The sequence below is a fragment of the Anabas testudineus genome, chromosome 11 (assembly GCF_900324465.2).
Source record: "Anabas testudineus chromosome 11, fAnaTes1.2, whole genome shotgun sequence".
In the NCBI taxonomy this organism is placed as follows: Eukaryota; Metazoa; Chordata; class Actinopteri; order Anabantiformes; family Anabantidae; genus Anabas; species Anabas testudineus.
Window position 1 is genome coordinate 7,504,391 of NC_046620.1, and position 19,638 is coordinate 7,524,028.

At 40.6% G+C, this 19,638-nt stretch overlaps 3 protein-coding genes across 3 annotated transcripts; 2 read left to right on the forward strand and 1 right to left on the reverse strand.

Moving 5' to 3' along the window:
- Positions 1-1,807: 1,807 nt before the first annotated feature.
- Positions 1,808-5,308, forward strand: LOC113154909 (protein FAM167A-like). The gene is made up of 2 exons (XM_026349346.1): positions 1,808-2,081; positions 4,290-5,308. The coding sequence occupies exons 1-2, from the start codon at positions 1,887-1,889 to the stop codon at positions 4,569-4,571; spliced, it is 477 nt and encodes a 158-aa protein (XP_026205131.1). The 5' UTR covers positions 1,808-1,886; the 3' UTR covers positions 4,572-5,308.
- A 1,689-nt stretch (positions 5,309-6,997) lies between these two features.
- Positions 6,998-7,966, reverse strand: si:ch211-153f2.3. The gene is made up of 2 exons (XM_033326269.1): positions 7,532-7,966; positions 6,998-7,304 (listed from the first exon to the last, which is right to left on the reverse strand). Exons 1-2 carry the CDS (start codon positions 7,754-7,756, stop codon positions 7,182-7,184), a joined length of 348 nt encoding a protein of 115 aa, XP_033182160.1. The 5' UTR covers positions 7,757-7,966; the 3' UTR covers positions 6,998-7,181.
- Positions 7,967-10,523: 2,557 nt separating this feature from the next.
- LOC113153203 (double-strand-break repair protein rad21 homolog A-like) lies at positions 10,524-19,604 on the forward strand. Its single transcript, XM_026346704.1, has 14 exons — positions 10,524-10,628; positions 12,730-12,926; positions 13,321-13,450; positions 13,772-13,871; positions 14,437-14,543; positions 14,820-15,029; positions 15,172-15,294; positions 15,416-15,544; positions 15,645-15,868; positions 15,992-16,148; positions 17,297-17,442; positions 17,528-17,725; positions 17,831-17,914; positions 18,268-19,604. Exons 2-14 carry the CDS (start codon positions 12,783-12,785, stop codon positions 18,457-18,459), a joined length of 1,944 nt encoding a protein of 647 aa, XP_026202489.1. The 5' UTR covers positions 10,524-10,628; positions 12,730-12,782; the 3' UTR covers positions 18,460-19,604.
- The last annotated feature ends 34 nt before the right edge of the window (positions 19,605-19,638 follow it).

The window sequence follows — 19,638 nt, forward strand, 5'->3', positions numbered from 1 at the left end:
TCAGGTCATAACTTAATGTTGGACTGACTGAAGGCTGCGCCATGGCCTCTAAACTTTACTCTCAGTAATTGGTTCAGTGGGCATTTCGTTGTTAATAGCAGCTCTGGGGGAGCCTCCCACCTCCTTTGACCAGCCGGCACTTGGCCACTATACAATCAAACTAAGTGCCGTGCGCTCTTATCACATGATCAGTCTTTTCTAAACCCACTCAGCCCTGAGATTCATCATCTTTATATATAAATCAGCTCTGATTGCATTGAAATGATGCTTCTGGAAAGCTGGGAAACACCTGATCTAATCTGTAACTCTTACTTTTGAACTTTTAATCACTAAGACTAAATCAAATAAAGTTGGACTTTGCGTGGCAGCTCTTCAAAATATCTATCACACAGACAATCTCCTCATGTGTAGCAGCAAACATGCTGAGTAGGTAATTCTCAAGTTTTCCAGTCAATAAATCAGATGAGTGAATCTCTGCAGCTGTGAAAGACATTTTATTCCTAAATGTACCACAGTGTGGCGACAGTGAGCCACCTGTGATGTGTTCTGCCCCACTTCTATATATGTATACATATATATACATATATATGATGTAAGGAGAGTAGTAGAGACAGTTTAACTGATTAATCAATGTTGATTTTTTTTCTCTATCTACAGTAGAAGTAGTAGCTCATACTATTACTATACTGATATACTGTATTGTTGCTACTATAAAACTTGGTCATTTCAGTGACAGACAGGTGTATGAAGTTAGTAGAAGTTTGATTTATTTTAATTGATTGTATGAGACCCTGCAAATATCTGTGGTACCCTAAATGTGAAATACTCTACTGAAGTAAATGTACTGTACACTATAAACAGATATTGATTAGAGGTTAAATACTACTTGTAGTTCTCAGTTATTTTCTCACTCACAATGCACGCTGTGACGTTACAGCTCAAACCACTTACATCAGGACCCCTCAGTCTTCTCGACAGCATCATTAAGAACATGAAACAGTCCCGCCTTGGTGCTTGAGGGGTACTTCTGTACTTCTTTTGAGAGTGGTGACGTTTGTTTTCTTGAAAAGGTCTAAAAGTGTAGACAATTCGGCTTAAAATAGCTTTCTGTGTGTCTGGTCTATTTTGGTCCATACAAGAAAGTGGGCCTGTGTGTGGTGTGCCGAGCTGCTCTGTGTGTGTGTGTGTGTGTGTGTGTGTGTGTGTGTGTGTGTGTGTGTGTGTGTGTGTGTGTGTGTGTGTGTGTGTGTGAATAGATGGAGCGGTGGCATGGCGTTGCTAGGGGCTGCACTGTGAGGGGAGAAATGGCACAAGAAGGGTTAGTTACACATGGCTGTCCACACTGTTCTTGAGACTGTGACCCTGCAACGGGCAACTCACAGAGTCCACGAGCGCTCTGCTTGCACCACATGTGCGCACGCTGTACGCAGGCTCTGTCCTCCTGCGCCGACTTTTAACAGACAAAACAAGCCCCAGTATTTTACAAGATACACAACTGTTGTTACCACGGCAACCGCCCATCACTGTATTGTGTGAGATCACATGCCAGAAGTGGTAAAGCACTCCAGGCCAGGAATCCAGACAATGCGTTGACGTCAGACCTGCTTCATCACATGTACACTCAAGTGATGCCAAGTCACTTTGCCATGGAGCTGGGGGCTGGGATCTTTGGAGGGGGGGATGTTTGAGAGACAGACAGCAGGAAAAGAGAAAGAGCGGGGTGGGGTGGGGGGGACAGGAGTGTGTATGAAAGAATAGAAGGAGAGTGAGTGAGTTCCTCATAAGTCCTCAGAACTGCCAGGGATCTCATAACAGAAGAGACCAGAGAGATCAGACGAGGCTGTATCTGCTCTACAGCTGAGAAGAGATAACACAACTACACTAACATGATGGAAGTGGTTCTAACCAGACTGCGGGACTTCTCCTGCAAGAACACCACCTTTGACGGCTGCAAACCAGCTGAGCAAAGTGCCTGCAGGGACCCCCAGAGCAGGACTGACCATATGAGAGGACGCACAGCTGCAGGAGAGAGCAGCAGACTTGATATTGAGAGTGCACTGGCTTGGCTGCGAAGGGAGTTGGTAAGAGTTAAATTTTAAATCCATATTGAACTGTACTTTTTACTTCTACTTTGATTTTCCACAGTAAACATATGATTAAATTATAAAATATGCTGCATCAAATCTTCTGCACACCCACATAGGCTACTTATATCTACAAAGGATTGTGCAAAGGTTAATGCTAGGATTCAGGTGAGGTCACCATGTACTCAAATTGAACTTTTGCTGCCATAAAACTAACAAGAAAGCTCCCAAAATCCTAAAAATGTATTATGTTTTATGTTATCTTTATGTTTATCTTATAAATTAATCACAGAGATTATCTTGTGCAATTGTGAATATAGTCTAACAGAGTCTAACTGACACCTTACAGTGAGACTTTGCAGCTTTTGCAGGGATAAATAATTCTTTTAACGTTTTTAATCACTGAAAAGTTAAATCTGTAACCAATTTAAATTGTCCTTGCTCATTATAGTAGATTCATGGATTTTGATATTGTTGATTAATTTATTATAATAACTTTTAAAAAATTATTAATAAAAGTGGCCACTGTCACTTCTATCAATACGTGGTTTACCAGAGGTGGATCTAACATGTTATGAACTCCCTTGTATCAGTACTGAAATCAATGTTTCAGCCACAGTGAATTAATATGTTGTATAAAACCTGAGGTCAATCTTTATTCATTCATTTAAAATTTATATCCATGGTGTTTATGGTGCTGCTAGACTTTCCAGGGTGCTATTGTACATGAGGAAAGATCTAAAGTATTATAAATAGCTTGAATAGATCATTTAGTTGCGTGTAAATCGCTCTGTGTGGTCTTTGACTGATGTAAAATTGCAGGGAGCATATTAGCATTTTATTGTCTGTCGTTTGTCACCTCTGCAAAATGACCCCCTGGGTCAAGTTATTGGCTTTCTGTTCTTAGAAGATGCATGTAGGTCATGTTACAATGTCAGCCCCTTTTAAACCACAGTGTCCAGTCAAAAAAGACGTGTGTGTGCGTGTGTGTTTATTATGTGTCCAAGCGTGTATGTGTATGTCAGTTTACATCTCTGTGTGAGGCTCATTGTCACGGCCTGATATATCACTTGGCATTTAGTGCATTCACCCAGACAGCTCGTCATGGAAACCGAGTGTCTTGAGCACATAGAGACCGTGTCTGTGAGCAGGAGCTGGACAAAACAGCCCATAGCCAAAAAAAAAAAAAGAACAGCTTAGTCCTATTCGTGCTGCAAAAACAAACTGTGCCGAGACGATAGAAGGTTTTGCAAATTGTTGGTCAAACGTTTGAATTTATTGTGACATCATCTGAGAACTTAATTAATGCCTTTTGATAAAGTTGTCAACATAAAATAAGTCCCAAAAACACTGGATCCTACACACAATCCTACTTCATAACAAATTCTAATTCCAAACCGGCACATCTACTGTTGCAGTGCAGAGGTTCTCCTGCAATATTTGATCTCTGTCCACCGAGGTAACTTTAAAACTTTGAAAAGCTGTTTTGAAGCCATTTAACGGTCACTTTTACAGCCTGATTAACAACATCTTCAGATGAGTAAACAAAGCATTATGTTTTGTTATTATACATGTTATTTTTTGTTGTTCCCCTCCCTCTAATAAAATTTCAATATGGTCTGTTCATGTATTCCTATGGATAAAGACAACAGGGAACTCTACAGTATAGTGAAAAGAGCTGGTGTTTGGAATGAGGAGGTGGAGTCCAGTATGCCTGCATCTCCAGCTCCCACAGAGAAAGTTCACCTTTCTTCTCTCATGCCTTCTTTTCTTCACAAAGGCAGTTGAAAGCGACATCTTTCACTCTCAGCCCGCTGCTGTAATTAACAGAAAAAAGAGATGCAGATCTCCCCTGAAGGTTTTCTCTTTTTGTGTGTGCGTGAGACATTCTTCACTCTTTAGTCCAAACTTGGAATCTGAAGTTTGTGGAATTCTGAATATCTTATTTTACAATGCCAGCAATTAGACAGTGCCTCATTAAAAAAAAAGGAGAATGGCAGAAAGATGTATTTGCATTTGAAAGAAGGGAGCTCTCAAATGAAATGGCTGTGGTTTCACACCGTCCCTGGACCTGTTCGTGGAGACTCTTTATCTTTTTCTTTCCTTTATCATCCTGTGTGTTTGTTTCTTTCTATCGATTACTCAATACGTGTAGAAATTAAAAAAAAAAACAAAAAACTCAACAGATGTGTCCTTTGGGTTTAGATGGAGATGCGTTCCCAGGACCAAGCTCTGATCCGGCAGCTGATGGAGCTTCACTTCGGCATCCAGGAGCTCAAGCAGGAGTTGTCGGAGGAGGAGCAAGAGGAGGAAACAGACGAGGAAGAAGAGGAGGGCAGCTACTGGGACTCTGGGAGCGATCAAGGAAGTGGCAGCATCTACTCCAGCTCGGGGGAGGTGGGCTTTACTTTCCTGAAAACGCCTCGGCCCCTTTACTCAGGTGTGATTTCAAAGAGGGCGTTCAGCAGGAGAGGCTCTGCACCTTGACAATTCAAACTATTCAAAGACATTCAGCTTTTCATGTGTTTCCTCGACTTCCACCTTTCAAATAAAAATAAAATCTCATTTCTGTCATGTCTAAAATATTTAATTGTGACTATCGACAGACCCCACAGGGAACAGCTGTTTATACACTTTGTTTTTGTGCAGATGAAACAAAGGAGATGTGTTGTGTAGCGTGGTTTATCATCATTAGAGGTGAATATACTTTTACTTCTGAGATAGATGTTTCCAGCTGTTTGTTAATCTTTGTAATAAGCTAAGTTAACTGACTGACGGCAGTAAATTCATACATATTTACACCTTCAAGAGAGTATTTTATGTCTTCTCGTCTAATTCTAAGTAAGACAAATGTGACAATATGTCAAAATAATCATTGCAGTTGCTAGTAAACACTAGTTTTATGTAAATTGTGTATTAAACACTGACCTAAAGGCAGCTGTTGTTGTCTTTGTGTAGTATTGTGATTCAGAAAATGTGTTTTTTCTCTGTGTGGACAAATATTGTTAACCTTTTTGACACTGTCTGTAATGCAAATGTTAAATTCTGTATTTTCAGATTTTTGTGAAACACTGCGATAGCCTTCCTGTTATTACTGTGCTGTACTCTGCAAGTCCTCACAGAACAGTTTGTGTTCGCTGGAGGCTTACTGACCTTTTATGACTATAACCTCATGCAGAATGGATTGACTGCTGCAGCAGGACAGCCTGAAGTTCACTGTGTCTTTATCATGCTCATGCAGTGATAAAATATTCTACTAACAGTATGACATTGTTAGTGAGACCTTTTAATCTGAAATGTTTATTTGAGAAAGATTACATTTTTGCAAGTTTATCAGAAATAAAAAATGAAAAAATACAAAAGTGTTCACAGTCTTTGCTCGAAACTTTGTTGTAGCAACTTGGCAGTAATTACAGCCTCAAGTCTTATGTATGATGCTACCAGCTTGGCACCTATTTTTGGCCAGTTTCTCCCATTCTCAAGCTCCATAAGGTTGGATGGGGAGCGTCGGTGCACAGACATTTTCAGATCTCTCCAGAGATGTTCAGCTGGGTTCCAGTCTGGGCTCTGGCTGGACCGCTCGAGGACATTCAAAGAGTTGTCCCGTAGCCACTCTTTTGTTATCTTGGCTGTGTGCTTAGAGTCATTATCCTGTTGAAAGATGAACCGTTGCCCCAATCTGAGGTCCAGAGCTCTGGAACAGGTTTTCATAAAGGATGTCTCTGTACACTGCTGCATCAGCATCAACTAGTCCCCAGTTCCTCCAGTATAAAAATATCCCCACAGCATGATGCTACCACCATCATGCTTCACTGTACGGATGGTATTGGCCAGGTGCTGAGTTGTACCTGGGTTCCTTGACATACAGGCAAAACAGTTCAAGCTTTGTTTCATCAGACCAGAGAATCTTGTTTCTCGTGGTCTGAGAGTCCTTCAGGGGACTATTACTGAGGGGTGTTTTCCATCTGGCCACTCTATCATACAGGCCTGATTGGTGGAGTGCTGCGGAGATGATTGTTCTTCTGGAACGTTCTCCTCTCTCCACTGAGAAACGCTGGAGCTCTTACAGAGTGACCATTGGGTTCTTAGTCACCTCCCTGGGTTTGGCTGGGCGGCCCACTATAGGAAGAGCCCTGGTGGTTCCAAACTTCTTCTATTCACAGATGATGGTAGCCACTGTGCTCATTGGGAACTTCAATGCTGCAGAACTTTTTCTGTACCCTCCCGCAGATCTGTGCCTCGATACAATCCCATCTCTAAAGTCTACAGACAAGTCCTTGGACTTGGTTTTTGCTCTGGCATGCACTGGTAACTGTGGGACAGGTGTATTTCTTCTGGTCATGCCCAATCAACTGAATTTCCTACAAGTGGACTCCAAACAAGTAGTAGAAACATATAAAGGATGATCAGTAGAAACAGGATTCACCAGAGCTCAATTTTAATAACACGAGAAAGGCTGTGAATACTTATGTACATGTGATTTTTTTCATTTTTTATTTTAAGTAAAATTGCAAAAAAAAATAAAATAACACTTTAAAAAAAAAAAAGCTAAGCGCTGTGAAAACTTTCTGGATGCACTGTACATGGGTGTATTTATCAGGTATTTACCTGAACTTCTAGCAGTATTACAAACAGGTTCTGTACTACAGTGACACAGTATGCAAGAATAATTTAGAATAGATACAATAGTGATATTGCTTTCTTTATTTTTGTTGCATTATAAAACATGTCAACATAAAACAGTGTTTAACTTTATCATTACATTCAAGTTTTGTTTCTTTACTTAGCAAAGAAACAAAACATGTACAAACTGGGTCCTGCAGCTCAACTCTGCAAAAGTGCAAAATCTAATTAGAACGTAGATCGAAGAAGAAGAAGAAGATCACACAAATGAAGCACATTTCGTCTTTCTTTTACCTCTATCTACTCAACTTTGCATACAACTGGTTTCTATTTTTACCATAACACATTGTTTTACAACAATCAAATTATGAATATGCAGTTGCATCACATCTATTTCTTTGTCCACCATGGGTTCCAGTAAGGGCATTTCTCTAGTTTCTCTTCCCGAGAGGCAGGGCTCTCTACCGAGGCTGGTTACTGCTGATCATCCCCCTCTGCTTCCACACCTCCAAAACTCTCCCTCCTCAGTCTTTGAATCTCTGTGTTGAGCCCCAGTAGAGTCTGAGCCAGCTGGAGGTCCTGCGAGCGCATTTCCAGCTGCACAACAACAATGAAAGAATCAAATCAGCATGCTTAAAGCTACAGTATATACTGTTCTAAAGACACAAGTCTGCACCTGTCAGATTAGACAAGTACTGGCAGCTTCATGCATATTTTTCGATCTAACAGTAACAGCAACAGATTTTGAGCATGACAGCTAACACCAACTGTTGTAAACTACAGAGAAAACTCATAGACTCTGTAACACGACACTTTCATCCTACCAGTTCAGACCGTAGCCAGGTTATCGCTCCATCTATCTGCGCCCTCCGCAGCTCTTCATTGGCTTGGTAACTCCTGCCAATGCTAACTGGTCTGACAGGAGGTCCCGAGTCTTGATGATCTCCTCTGGACTCTCCTGTCATCCTGAAGGCATCAATCAGCTTGTTCTTAACGTTCTCCAGAACCATGGCAGACAACGTATCCTCGCTGTGACTGTCTCGATCCATGCTGGGAGGGTTTGAATGTGCTGGCTGGTACAGTATCAGTACAGTATGAGCACGTGCCCCCTCACTTGTTGCCTCCCGGCACTTTTCTGTGACGAGAAACAATCACATCAAACTTTTAGGATCTTTTTTTCCTTCTCTGCTTCTTTGCACTCCAGCAGATCTCCACCTTATGATTCCTCTCCGAACCGATCTTCCCTCTCCCCCGATGTGAAGAGGACTCCACAGCGCAAGATTCAAAAGATCCCCTTGCCTGCCTGGTGTTGAACTGCCTTGTTTTGTCATTGTTACTATGGAGAAACAGTCCTCCGCCTGCATGCCCCCTTACACCTCCTCCTCCTCTATTGGTAGCCCTAATAAGAATGGTGGAAGATCTCAGACAAAGACTATTGTTGCCTCTAAAAAGAACTGAAAAGACCGCTCTAACCACTGCTACCACACCCTCCCCTTTCCCCCCTACTCTCTCTTTTTCTTTTTCCCAGTCAATCCCACCCCCATACAATTCCAGTGTGAGAAATGTGTTGTGAGTCCAGACTAAGTGCCCATGTGTAAACCTGTGCTTGTTTGAGTGTGTATTGCATGTACAGCACACACAAAATCAATCAAACCCCCGGTGGACTTCTCTCTAAATAAGACCTGCTTGTCAGCTTAGGAGACAGACAAGTTGGGCAAGAAGAGAGATACGGCCTCAGTGTTAGCCGATTCAGAGACACAAAGACCATCCTACGGTGAAATATAACCAGGCTCTTTGTGCCCAAGTTAAGTCCATTCCCTGTGGGGTTGGTGGGATGGTTTTGGCAACACTCAGAAGTCTTTTCACTTGACTTGTGTATAGAGATGAGACAGGGGTCTAGTGTATTTTCCTGCCTGACTTATGGGCCTGGCAGCAAGAAGTAAGCGCACATTTGGAGGGGACATCACATTCAGTCAATGCTTTTGGGTTTACAGCTTTCCCCCAAGGTAATTCTTTACTTTGAGGGAGTGTTTTGCTCCTTTTCAGTGCTATGTCATAGCAAACAAAGAGAAGCAGTGTGTGTTACTCTGTGTGAAAGAGAGCGAGACCTTGTGATGCCCAACACCCTATTAAAAAACTCTCATCCAAGTTCTGCTTCACACAGTGACCATAAAATAAATGGCTTTGATTTGCAATTCTGTCATACAGTAATGTGTAAAGATGGACGGATGACGGTGTTGGAGAGGGGTGACAGCGTAATTCACTTGTCAGAGCTCATAAGCTGTGAGCTATGACTCCATTTGTGCAGAGATCGCTGGAGCATGAGTAGAGGTTGGAAGGATTGGGCCGTCAGTCTTGAAGGTCAAGGAAGCAGGGCGACGTGTGACACCAGTGACAGGGACAAACAAGCTTCAGATGCACAGATGGAGGCTTCAGTGGTGGGAGTGGCAGTGTCCAGATCCTTCACTGAAGTAACAGTGATATTAGCACACTATAAAAACTACTATATTACCATTGAAATGGATGTTTGCTGACTTTGTGCAGTAAGTATAAATGTATTAAATTAAAAAATTAATGAAATTTAAAAATTCTAATTTTTTGTTTAATCTGATCAATAGTCAAACAATTCAAGTCGAGAAAAAGCTGCAAATCCTCCCTTTTGAGAAACTGAAACCATAAACTGTTCTGCTACAAGGCATCCAGTCCTCACTTTTTTTAAAGTTAATTAGAGACATGAACAGTTTGATCAAAAAATCAAATAGGCTCAAGGGTGTAGTATCTTCCACAGCTCCAGGGTTTTGGTATACAAAAAAAAAACTTTTTAGAAATGTTATGTCTTTATAACAATCATGTGATTGTGCACTGAAGAACCTCCTTCACGTTTCCCACCTGGCTTTTCTAAATACATTTACATTTATGCAATCTGCACACATTTGAGTTCCTGATTTTTCCTAGTTCTGTGGCGTGTGGTGGTTTTTTTCACCACAGAAGATCCTGCAGTGCTCATTCCTCTGTCAGCTGAGCTGATGTGTCACATGAGCACATGCTGTAGTGTACGTGTAGTGTGCATAATGTGGTCTGATACAGCAGCTGTATGAGTAGTGTTGTTCCAGCAAACTGTTATGAGCTTTCCTTTTTTTTTAATCTAAAATTACAACAAAACACAAAATACAAGTAATTAGAAAGGCTTTAATACTTTTTGATCCCATGGGGAAAATGTTGTGGACAACTACCTTTTAAGCAGTACTATGGGGATTTAGTCTCTTGTCCAAGAGCCCTTTGGGGATTGAACCACTGAGCCTGCAGGTAATAGCTGAGGTGCCCCAATAACTTAACACCCGTAGTCGTTTTGCTTTGTTTAAAGCTCGTTGCCACTTAACAACTGAACTCAGATCATGTATTGAAGGCGCCACCACATTACAGAAAGAAAATATGAAGTAATATTTATTTGGCATCTAGAGCTACTAGGTACTTTTTTATTTGTCAAGTAAAAGTAAAGATCTGAGTAGCTCTCCCAGTGGCCAGATGAACAGATATGTAAACATTATTAGAACTAGCTATTATACTACAGCTAATACAACATGAGTTAGTGAGAACTTTACAGGTGTAACAGCCTTAAGAAAAGAAAAGCCTTAAAAAACTATTTGCAATTGCTAACTTTAATCAGTGAGATCTCCTATTTGAACTATATGTGTTTAACCGTGCGCACAGGTTTGAATAGAGGATGAAGTAAGTAGTCCAGCATCCCTCCTCCTCTCATCAGCACCACCGAGCATCACTCCGTCCGGTCTCCGGGTCGGAGGAGGGAGAGGGAGACAGGACGCCATCTTGTTTGTTTGGCCGGAGGAGGGGTGGGGGAGACGGCCACCAGCAGCTCCACACCGCGGCTGGGAACACCGCATTAGACAAAACGGCGGACCGGTGAGTCGCTCACGTCTTGATTTACGGTAAAAATAAATAATAATAACAGATGAGTTCTGATTGTCAACAACACGGACTGTTACCACTGGTGGGGGCTAACGCTAGCTTGTGTGCATCATTACCGTTACCTGTTGTAAAGAGGGATCGTCAACTGTTCATGAGGTTTTCTCCTCCAGAAATGTTAACAAATGTCGATTAATTACAGTCTTTAAAAGTCTGATGTCTGCTATAATGTCTATATTATCTATCATGGCATTTTTAAATTAACTCTATCTGACACAACATGATGTACTTCACACATGTTCACAGCTTTAAGCAGGTTTCCCATTATTTACCTAATTAATACATTATTTATTTGTTCTTTTATTTACAAAAATAATAATAATAATAATAATAATAATAATAATTAATTGCTTCTTCTAGTTCGGTTGCTTGTTTTATACCAGCTGTCCAAAACCCAAACATGTTCACATTTTTAATTTATTTAACAATGATCAGTTAGAGACCAGCACCTGCATGTATGACAGTTAATTAAGTTATTATATAAATTATATAAAATAATCTATTATCAGCATAATTAGTGATTAGCATTCACATCACATCTACAAATAATGTCCACAAATCTGCAGCTAATTGCCAAAGCTTTCATCCTCAGTCTGTGGTTTCATCATGAAGATGGGTTGTTGTTATCACATGAGATAAGTTTGGCCTTTTCTGATTTTACCTTTTTATATATCAGATTTAAAAAAGGTTCAAATGTTTGGTATGTTTTGTTTTTTTTTTACGTGGCCTATATCATGAGACAATTACTTTTTCATTTTAAAGTACTGTATCAACATTTTGGATCCAAGAACCAGATAAAAAAACACAAAACCTGATTTGAAATTTTGTTTTTTAGTTACAAAAACCCCAAATATGCTCAACAAAAGTTCTTGAAAGTTGACAATGTTAACAAATGTCATAAATACATCTTTATATCTCAATAGTTATACAGAGAGCTAAAATACAAGCTTTGCATTCCCAGAGAAATGGGGCTCCCCAAATGGTGCTAACATACAACTATCTGTGCCACTCCTGGAAACAGTTCCTGTCTAAAATGACTCAGTGGGCACAGGTCTTACATTTCCATGGTGTGAGGGTCCTCTTATTGTCCACTTGGTGGCAGCGTTGCCAGGTCCTCCTGTTTAATGTGGCCTTTTTTTTCTTGGGATCTTGAAAATGGCAACAGGGACATGGTCAGTGCTCCTGTCTCGTCCACTCCATACAGCTGGGACACCAATCAATTCAACAAGAAAGTTATTGTTTAACATATGCTCTGTCTGCTGTGCGCAGCTGATCTCACAGTGCATGATGTACAAAGTTGTTGAAATGATGTCAACAAATTGCAGCACAAAAAATTTTTATTCATCATGTAATGTGCCACCATTCTTTCACCTACTGCCATTTTTCACATCTTCCTCTTGGACACTGAAAGAGAGGTTCCACAGTATCGTCCTAAAATGTCTCCTGACATCACAGAGCCAGGAAATGACTCAAAGATGTGGTACTGGACCCAGTAGTCCTGGATGCTGGGAAGTGAGACTATTGCTGTGTAGATCAAGAGGCTGAGGAATTTGAAAATCCTCCCTTGACCTCTTCCTCTGGCCCTCTCTGTTCTTGTTTGCTGTTCATCACCTCTGCACATGTACATGACAATAAAACATGAAAGATATATTCAAGATATATTTAAAGCATTAAGAAGTTTATAAGAAGATTATCTTACCAATCGTTGTCCATAAGACGGATAGTCAATTTGGTAGTCCACTCCATCACTCTCAGACTGGGAACAACTCCTCCTCTTCCAGATGGAGCCAGTGGACAGCTTGGTCCACGATCATCAATCGTTTCATGTTGTCAAAAGATAACTCCTAACTTTTAAAAAGACATTTTGGAAACAGCAGATGACAAACTATTTTTAATGGAGTGCTTGTTTCACCAACTGCTGTATGAAGAAATTTTCAGTCAACATGCTCAAAAGTCTGCTTTGTCTATGTATTCAGAGTTGTGATCTGATTCATTAACAGCATGTTGTTTCTCTGATTCTGTTGTTTTCTCTGCCCAGGCCTGACACCCTCCCCCTTCCCCTTTCCCTTGTGCTGAGAAGGCACTGAGACGATGTTTTACGCCCACTTTGTCCTCAGCAAACGTGGGCCGCTGGCCAAAATCTGGCTGGCGGCTCACTGGGACAAGAAGTTGACCAAGGCGCATGTGTTTGAGTGCAATCTGGAGAGCAGTGTGGAGAGCATCATCTCACCCAAGGTCATATCTCATGTTCTTCAAATTCACATATGCCAAGGAGATTACCTGTACTGTATTTGTGTTGTATATATGAGTAAATGCATTGATTATCATTTAACCAAGGTGTCATGGATATATTTTGGGGCTAAAAGCTAAAAGGCTGTTGGTGTTTGTCTCTAAAAGGCATTGGTTACACATTTATTTTGTTTTTTGCCATTTACTACAATCAATAATTGTTCAGCTGACTGAATAGTCTGAGATGTCGTTGACGTGATGATCGGTTAATCAGTATTGAGGCTGATCGATACCTTATGATGACCTTATGCTAGTACACAGAATTGACATAGTTTATATAAATCACTGCATGTTTACAGTATTTCTGCTGTGTTATAACTCCATGTCATTACCTTTACAGGTGAAAATGGCTTTACGAACTTCAGGCCATCTGCTGCTGGGGGTGGTGAGGATCTATCACCGGAAAGCAAAGTACCTGCTAGCGGACTGTAACGAGGCCTTCATCAAGATCAAGATGGCATTTAGACCAGGTTGAGAACAAAATGAAACTAATCTATGAGTTGAAGCTAGTTCCAGAAACCATCAGAAGTGATTTTGGGATTTATGATTTCCCTCTTTGATTGTGTGCGTTTCTCTTGTCCCCTTAGAAACACAGTACTTACAGCTTTGCCTATGACAATAAAAATAAACAAAATTATAACATATGTTTTACAGTAAAATGCTGTTTGTACATTTAAAATGAGACTATGCAGAAAGTTCTTCATCTAAGTTCTTCATTTTTAATAAACTGAAACAACTCTAAATACTTACAAAGTACAAAAACTTTACATATTTGATTTAATTTGTTTCAGGTGTGGTGGATCTTCCAGAGGAGAACAGAGAAGCGGCCTACAACGCTATCACTCTACCTGAGGAGTTCCATGATTTTGACCAGCCACTACCAGACTTAGAGTGAGTCTTCGGCTGATTTTGCTCTTCATGGTTGAGGATTAGGTAGACTAGAAAGTGCACAGAGTGGTCAAACACTTACATTAAATTTTTAAAATGATTATTCTATTATTATGTAGGCTTAGTACTATGTCTTTATTAGATAACAGAGTATAGAGATGACGTATGAAGGAAGGATGGAAAGATAGGGAATGACATACAGCAAAGCCATATGCCGGAACAATCTCCTACAGTTGTTGTGTCTGTTAAATACTGAGTAGAACACAGATTTCAGTTTTCTTTTAAGTATATTTTAACCTGTAACTAGCTAATCATAGCTCCCACTCTTACTCTCCACCTGCCCTAATAACCTATTTCTATATTGTAGTAAATGTACTGTAGGTGATCACTGACAAATGACAAGCACGTCATCACACAGTAAATGCTGGAAGGCATTGAAATCAGCAGCTTATCATATGTTTTCCATAGCTTTCCAAAGCATTATAATTAAAAATCATCATCATCAAATCAAATCATTTTAAGATAAAGACTGAATTGACTGTGTGATGTGTTTTGATATTATTAATAGCGATATTGACGTCGCTCAACAGTTCAACTTGAACCAGAGTAGAGTAGAAGAGATCACCATGAGAGAGGAGGTGGGCAACCTCAACCTGCTACAGGAGAATGACTTTGGTAGGCATTTTATTTTTGAGCATGCATGATTTGAAGAAGAATTATAGCATGTGACATACAGTATGTCAAACAGCAGGAATGTTAAGTAAAGTTTTGCAGCCACATTTCCTAACATCAGGAGCTTTCATGCAAAACCACTGCAACAAAAAAACTTCACAGAAGAATTTGAGAGTAAATAATTGGTGACATGGCAAAGCTTCACTATGACCATCACAAGCATCCACCATACACAAGTAGTTTAGCAGCTACTATAAAAGCCATTTATCCTTTGTACAGCTGACTTTGGGATGGATGACCGGGAGATGATGCGGGAGGAAAGTGCGTTTGAAGTGGACATCATGGGAGCTTCAGCTTCCAATCTGCTGCTGGAAACTGAAGGTGTAGCTAACCAAATGGCTGAGAAGTCCAACCACCTGGATTATGACGACCAGTATAAAGATGACTTTGGAGATAATCCCATGGAGAGCAATGAGGGAGGGATGTTGGGTAAGACCCTGTCAATATTATAGGCACCAAATTGGTGAGACAGAGATGTAACTTAAATAGAACATATGATGACATTGGTAAATAAAACTATTAATCTACTGACTACTGGCTTAAAAAGTAGAATGACTATGTTTCTGTGTAGTGGACAAGCTTCTGAGTAATGAGGATGGTGGTGGCATCTTTGACGACCCTCCTGCCATCACAGAGAGTGTGATGATGCCTCAGGACCACGGAGACGATGATAATGATTTCGATGCCCTCTCAGGTTTGTTCCACAGCAGAAGACCCCCTGAACAAATACCTACTATATTTAATGTTTTGTTGTAGAAGCTTGTGTTGTATTGTGTCAATGCAGTTGCCTCTGTACCATGAAACTGTGTTGTTAGCGGGAGCCCCAGATAGTCCAGACTCAGGCCCAACAGAGCCTCTACCAGCCATGGCTGACCAGACAGAACAAACAACCCTGGTTCACAATGAGGAAGAAACCTTCGCTCTAGAGCCCATCGACATCACAGGTAATACAGCTCGTATCATTCTAATCATTTTTAACTATCAACTATTATTTGCGTATGTTGTAGAACCTGCTTCACTTTCATATCTGTTTGGCCCGTGCAGTGAAAGAGACCAAGGCGAAGCGTAAGAGGAAGTTGATTGTGGACAGCATAAAGGAGTTGGACAGTAAAACTATTCGTGCACAGCTGTCTGACTACTCTGACATCGTCACCACCCTGGATCTGGCACCTCCTACCAAAAAGCTGATGATGTGGAAGGAGACCGGTGGGGTCGAGAAGCTTTTCTCTCTTCCAGCTCAGCCTCTCTGGAACGCTAGGCTGCTCAAGGTAAGAGATTCCTCAGGAACAGGAACAATGATATACAGTTTGAAACAGCCATGCATATTGTACATTCAAAACACTGTACCTTTTTGTTTATCTTTTCCGCTTTGCATTGTCTCCTCTCTCTAGATGTTTACGAGGTGCCTGACACCACTGGTACCAGACGAGCTGAGGAAGAGGAGGAAAGGTGGGGAGGCTGACAGTTTGGATGAGTTCCTCAAAGATCTGGAAAACCCAGATGTGCCCAGAGAGGAAACAACAGGCCACCAGCAGAGAGACATCATGGGTATATATATAGTTTAGTTTTTTTTTAGTTGTAGAAAGTCATAACAGAGTGTGTTCATGTTTTCATTCATTCTTTTTTTCCCTTCTTTAATGTGAGTTTGTAAGTTTTACTTGTTTTAGTGCTTGGAAAAAAAGCAAAAGACAAATTAATACAGTGCAGTATTCACATCTCATTATTTTCCTAAAAATTCTACAAACAATAACCCATAATCCTAAAGTTTTAAATATTTGCAAATGTATTAAAAATAAATAAATGAACATGTACATCTCATTACACTTAAAATTAGGTCCCACAGTTACCAGTGCATGTCAGAGGACAAACCAAGTCCAAGGACTTGTCGGTAGACCTTAGAGACGGGATTGTATCGAGGCACAGATCTGGGTTAGGGTTAGAAAGATTTCTGAAGCATTGAAGGTCCGAATGAGCACAGTGGCCTCCATCATCTGTAAAGTCTGTAAGTTTGGAACCACCAGGACTCTTCCTATAGTGGGCCGCCCAGCCAAACCCAGGGAGGTGACCAAGAACCCACTGGTCACTCTGAAAGAGCTCCAGTGTTTGTCTGTGGAGAGAGGAGAACCTTCCAGACTGGAAGACTAGTCAGGATTGAGGGACAGTTGAATATCCTTGATGAAAACCTGATCCAGAGCACTCTGGACCTCAGACTGGGGCAATGGTTCATCTTTCAACAGATCAATGACTCGAAGCACACAGCCAAGATAACAAAGGAGTGGCTACGAGACAACTCTGTTAATGTCCTCAAGCGGTCCAGCCAGAGCCCAGACTGGAACCCAACTCAACATCTCTGGAGAGATCTGAAAATATCTGTGCACTGACGCTCCCCATCCAACCTGATGGAGCTTGAGAATGGGAGAAACTGGCCAAAAATAGGTGCCAAGCTGGTAGCATCATACTCAGAAAGACTTAAATTATATCTAAATTATATAAATTTGTAAAGATTTTAAACAAACGTCTTTCACTTCGACATTATGGGGTATTTTATAACGCTGTAACAAAATAAAATGGGGAAAAAGTGTATAATATCACCTAGCTATTGAACGACTATCTGAATATTTGGATCCAACCTTACTGAACTGAAACTGAAACGTTCTATTGAAGTTTTTCTAACTTGTACATCTTGCCCCTGTCAGATCAGACAATTATGGAAGAGGCCAGTTTGCTACAGACTTCAGCTGTGGAGGGTAGCAGGACAACGCTAGACGAGTCTGTCATGCCCCCTCCATCCTCCCAGCGAGGCGTGAAACGCAAGGCCCAGGACACCGAACCAGCCCTGCCTGTGAGGACAACAGCTCTCTTCTCTGTCCTCTCTAGCAACTTTTATCAACTTGTCTCTTTACATCTTATGTCCTGCTATGTGCTAGATGGGAGCCCTTGACCAGCAACAACAGCAGCAGCAGCAAGGAGCCAACAGCTCTGATTTGCCCCAGCAGTTGGAGGCGTCATCCACTGTAGATTTGCCCCCAGAAGAAACCACCACCACTAACCTCAGCCAGTTGATAGAGTTGGATCTACTTGCTGACAAGGACAAGAAGAAGACTGATGATGACTCCGATGATGAGGTGAAATAGACATGTACAAAACGTATTTTGTTTTCATTTTTTATTCTTTCTTTAAGTGAACGTGAACATGTTTTCTTTTTGTTTGTAATGGTATTTCTGTATCAGGAGGAGGAAGCACAAGGAGGAGACCAGGACCAGGAGGAGAGGAGATGGAACAAAAGAACTCAGCAGATGCTGCATGGTCTCCAGGTGTGTTTACTGTATGTTCACGTTATTAGATGAGGTGGAAGGACACAATGATGTCTTGTTGCTACATCCTACAGGGATTTGTCTCCTATATGTTAGAATTCTATGAAAAAAGGGTACTAGTATCCCAACTGAGAAGCTGTTGTCTTTTTAAATTATTGGCAAAATGTGGAATGAAGCAGAACTTTCACCGTTCTCACAGTTTCAGTTTATCATCTGCTGCTTACAGTGAGTGCAGCACAGCCCGCTGTCAGTAGATGTGCCAAAATGATGTGATGTGACTTTAAAATATGTTTTTGAACGAAGAACATCCAAAGGCTTCCCTTTTCCTGACCATGTCTCTCACCTTGATGCAGAGGGTGATGGCTAAAACGGGTGCCCAGTCGGTCAGCCTGCTGGACCTGTGCAGAAACAACAACAGGAAGCAGGCAGCAGCCAAGTTCTACAGCTTTCTGGTTCTGAAGAAGCAGCAGGCGGTGGAGCTTGTCCAGGAGGAGCCTTACAGCGACATTATAGCTACACCTGGACCTCGCTTCCACATCATCTAGGAAACAGAACTCCACAGAGTGAAAAGGAAACTGCTACATACTCCTTACATTTGGTTAACAACACTGACTGGCTGATAATAGTTGTATTTAATATTTTAATGTTGAGAAACAGTGGGAGGAAATAGGTCTGAATAACATGGTTACATTAATTTTAATTAATTAAAATTCCATGACATTTTAATTGTATTTATCATTTATTTTGTTTTTTTGTTCTTAAGACACTTCATTGCTAAAATGAGTATTAAAAAGATTAAATAGAGCTCTGTGTATGTTAAAACCTTTTACTTTGATTTATATACCTTACTTTTAAAATAATTGCAGCCTACTTTTTTTCAAGCAGATGTCACTAATTCACTAATTCTAAGCACTACTCCCCCTAAGAAACTGTTGTTTAGAACATAAGTTAAAAGCAGTCTATTATAAGATACTGTTACACAGCTGTTAATCAGTCAACCATGTTACTCAGAGCCTCATCCGTCCCTCTGCTGCAGGGAAAGAGATTAGCCAAAGGGAGCATGCACTACACTATATCCAGTATCTGCAAGAGTACAATTTAACAGTTACTAAAGTAGTGATTTACAGACTCAACCAGCAACAGTAGCGTAGCACTTTAAACATTAAAAACTCCAAGTTGTTGTCTTTGCTAATGCTTTGCTTGCATCATTCACTGATTATGCATCAGAGTCATTAAGAGTCAGCAAACCTAACTGTGTATGTAATTAGTATATACTCTGAAAGTGGGACACAGTTTAAAATAACATCAGTAATCTCCAATGTGTGCATGCTTTGTGCTGAAATATTTTATTAGTGTGGAACTGCTCCAGAACATACTTTTAGTCGTATCTGTTATTCTTAAAATGACTTGCAAGTGTGAGAAACAGATCCTTTAATCCAGTGTCCTTCCTTGTAAATGGATAATCATATAGTTACTGAGTTACATGCAGTAATATGTTGTCTTCATGATTAAGACGTATCTGCTGTTCTGCTCTAAAAGTAACTTCTGTGTCTAACAAGTATTTACTCTGTTCAGTATTAATTTATTGTTGTGATAAATGTTTCATTCTTTAAAAGAATGACTTGATAATATGATCGTGTGAAGTCTGAATGGGCATACTTGCTATGTTTGTTGTGTTGTATTCTAAACTCATGTAATCAGTGAGTACTACAGACAAAATTTAA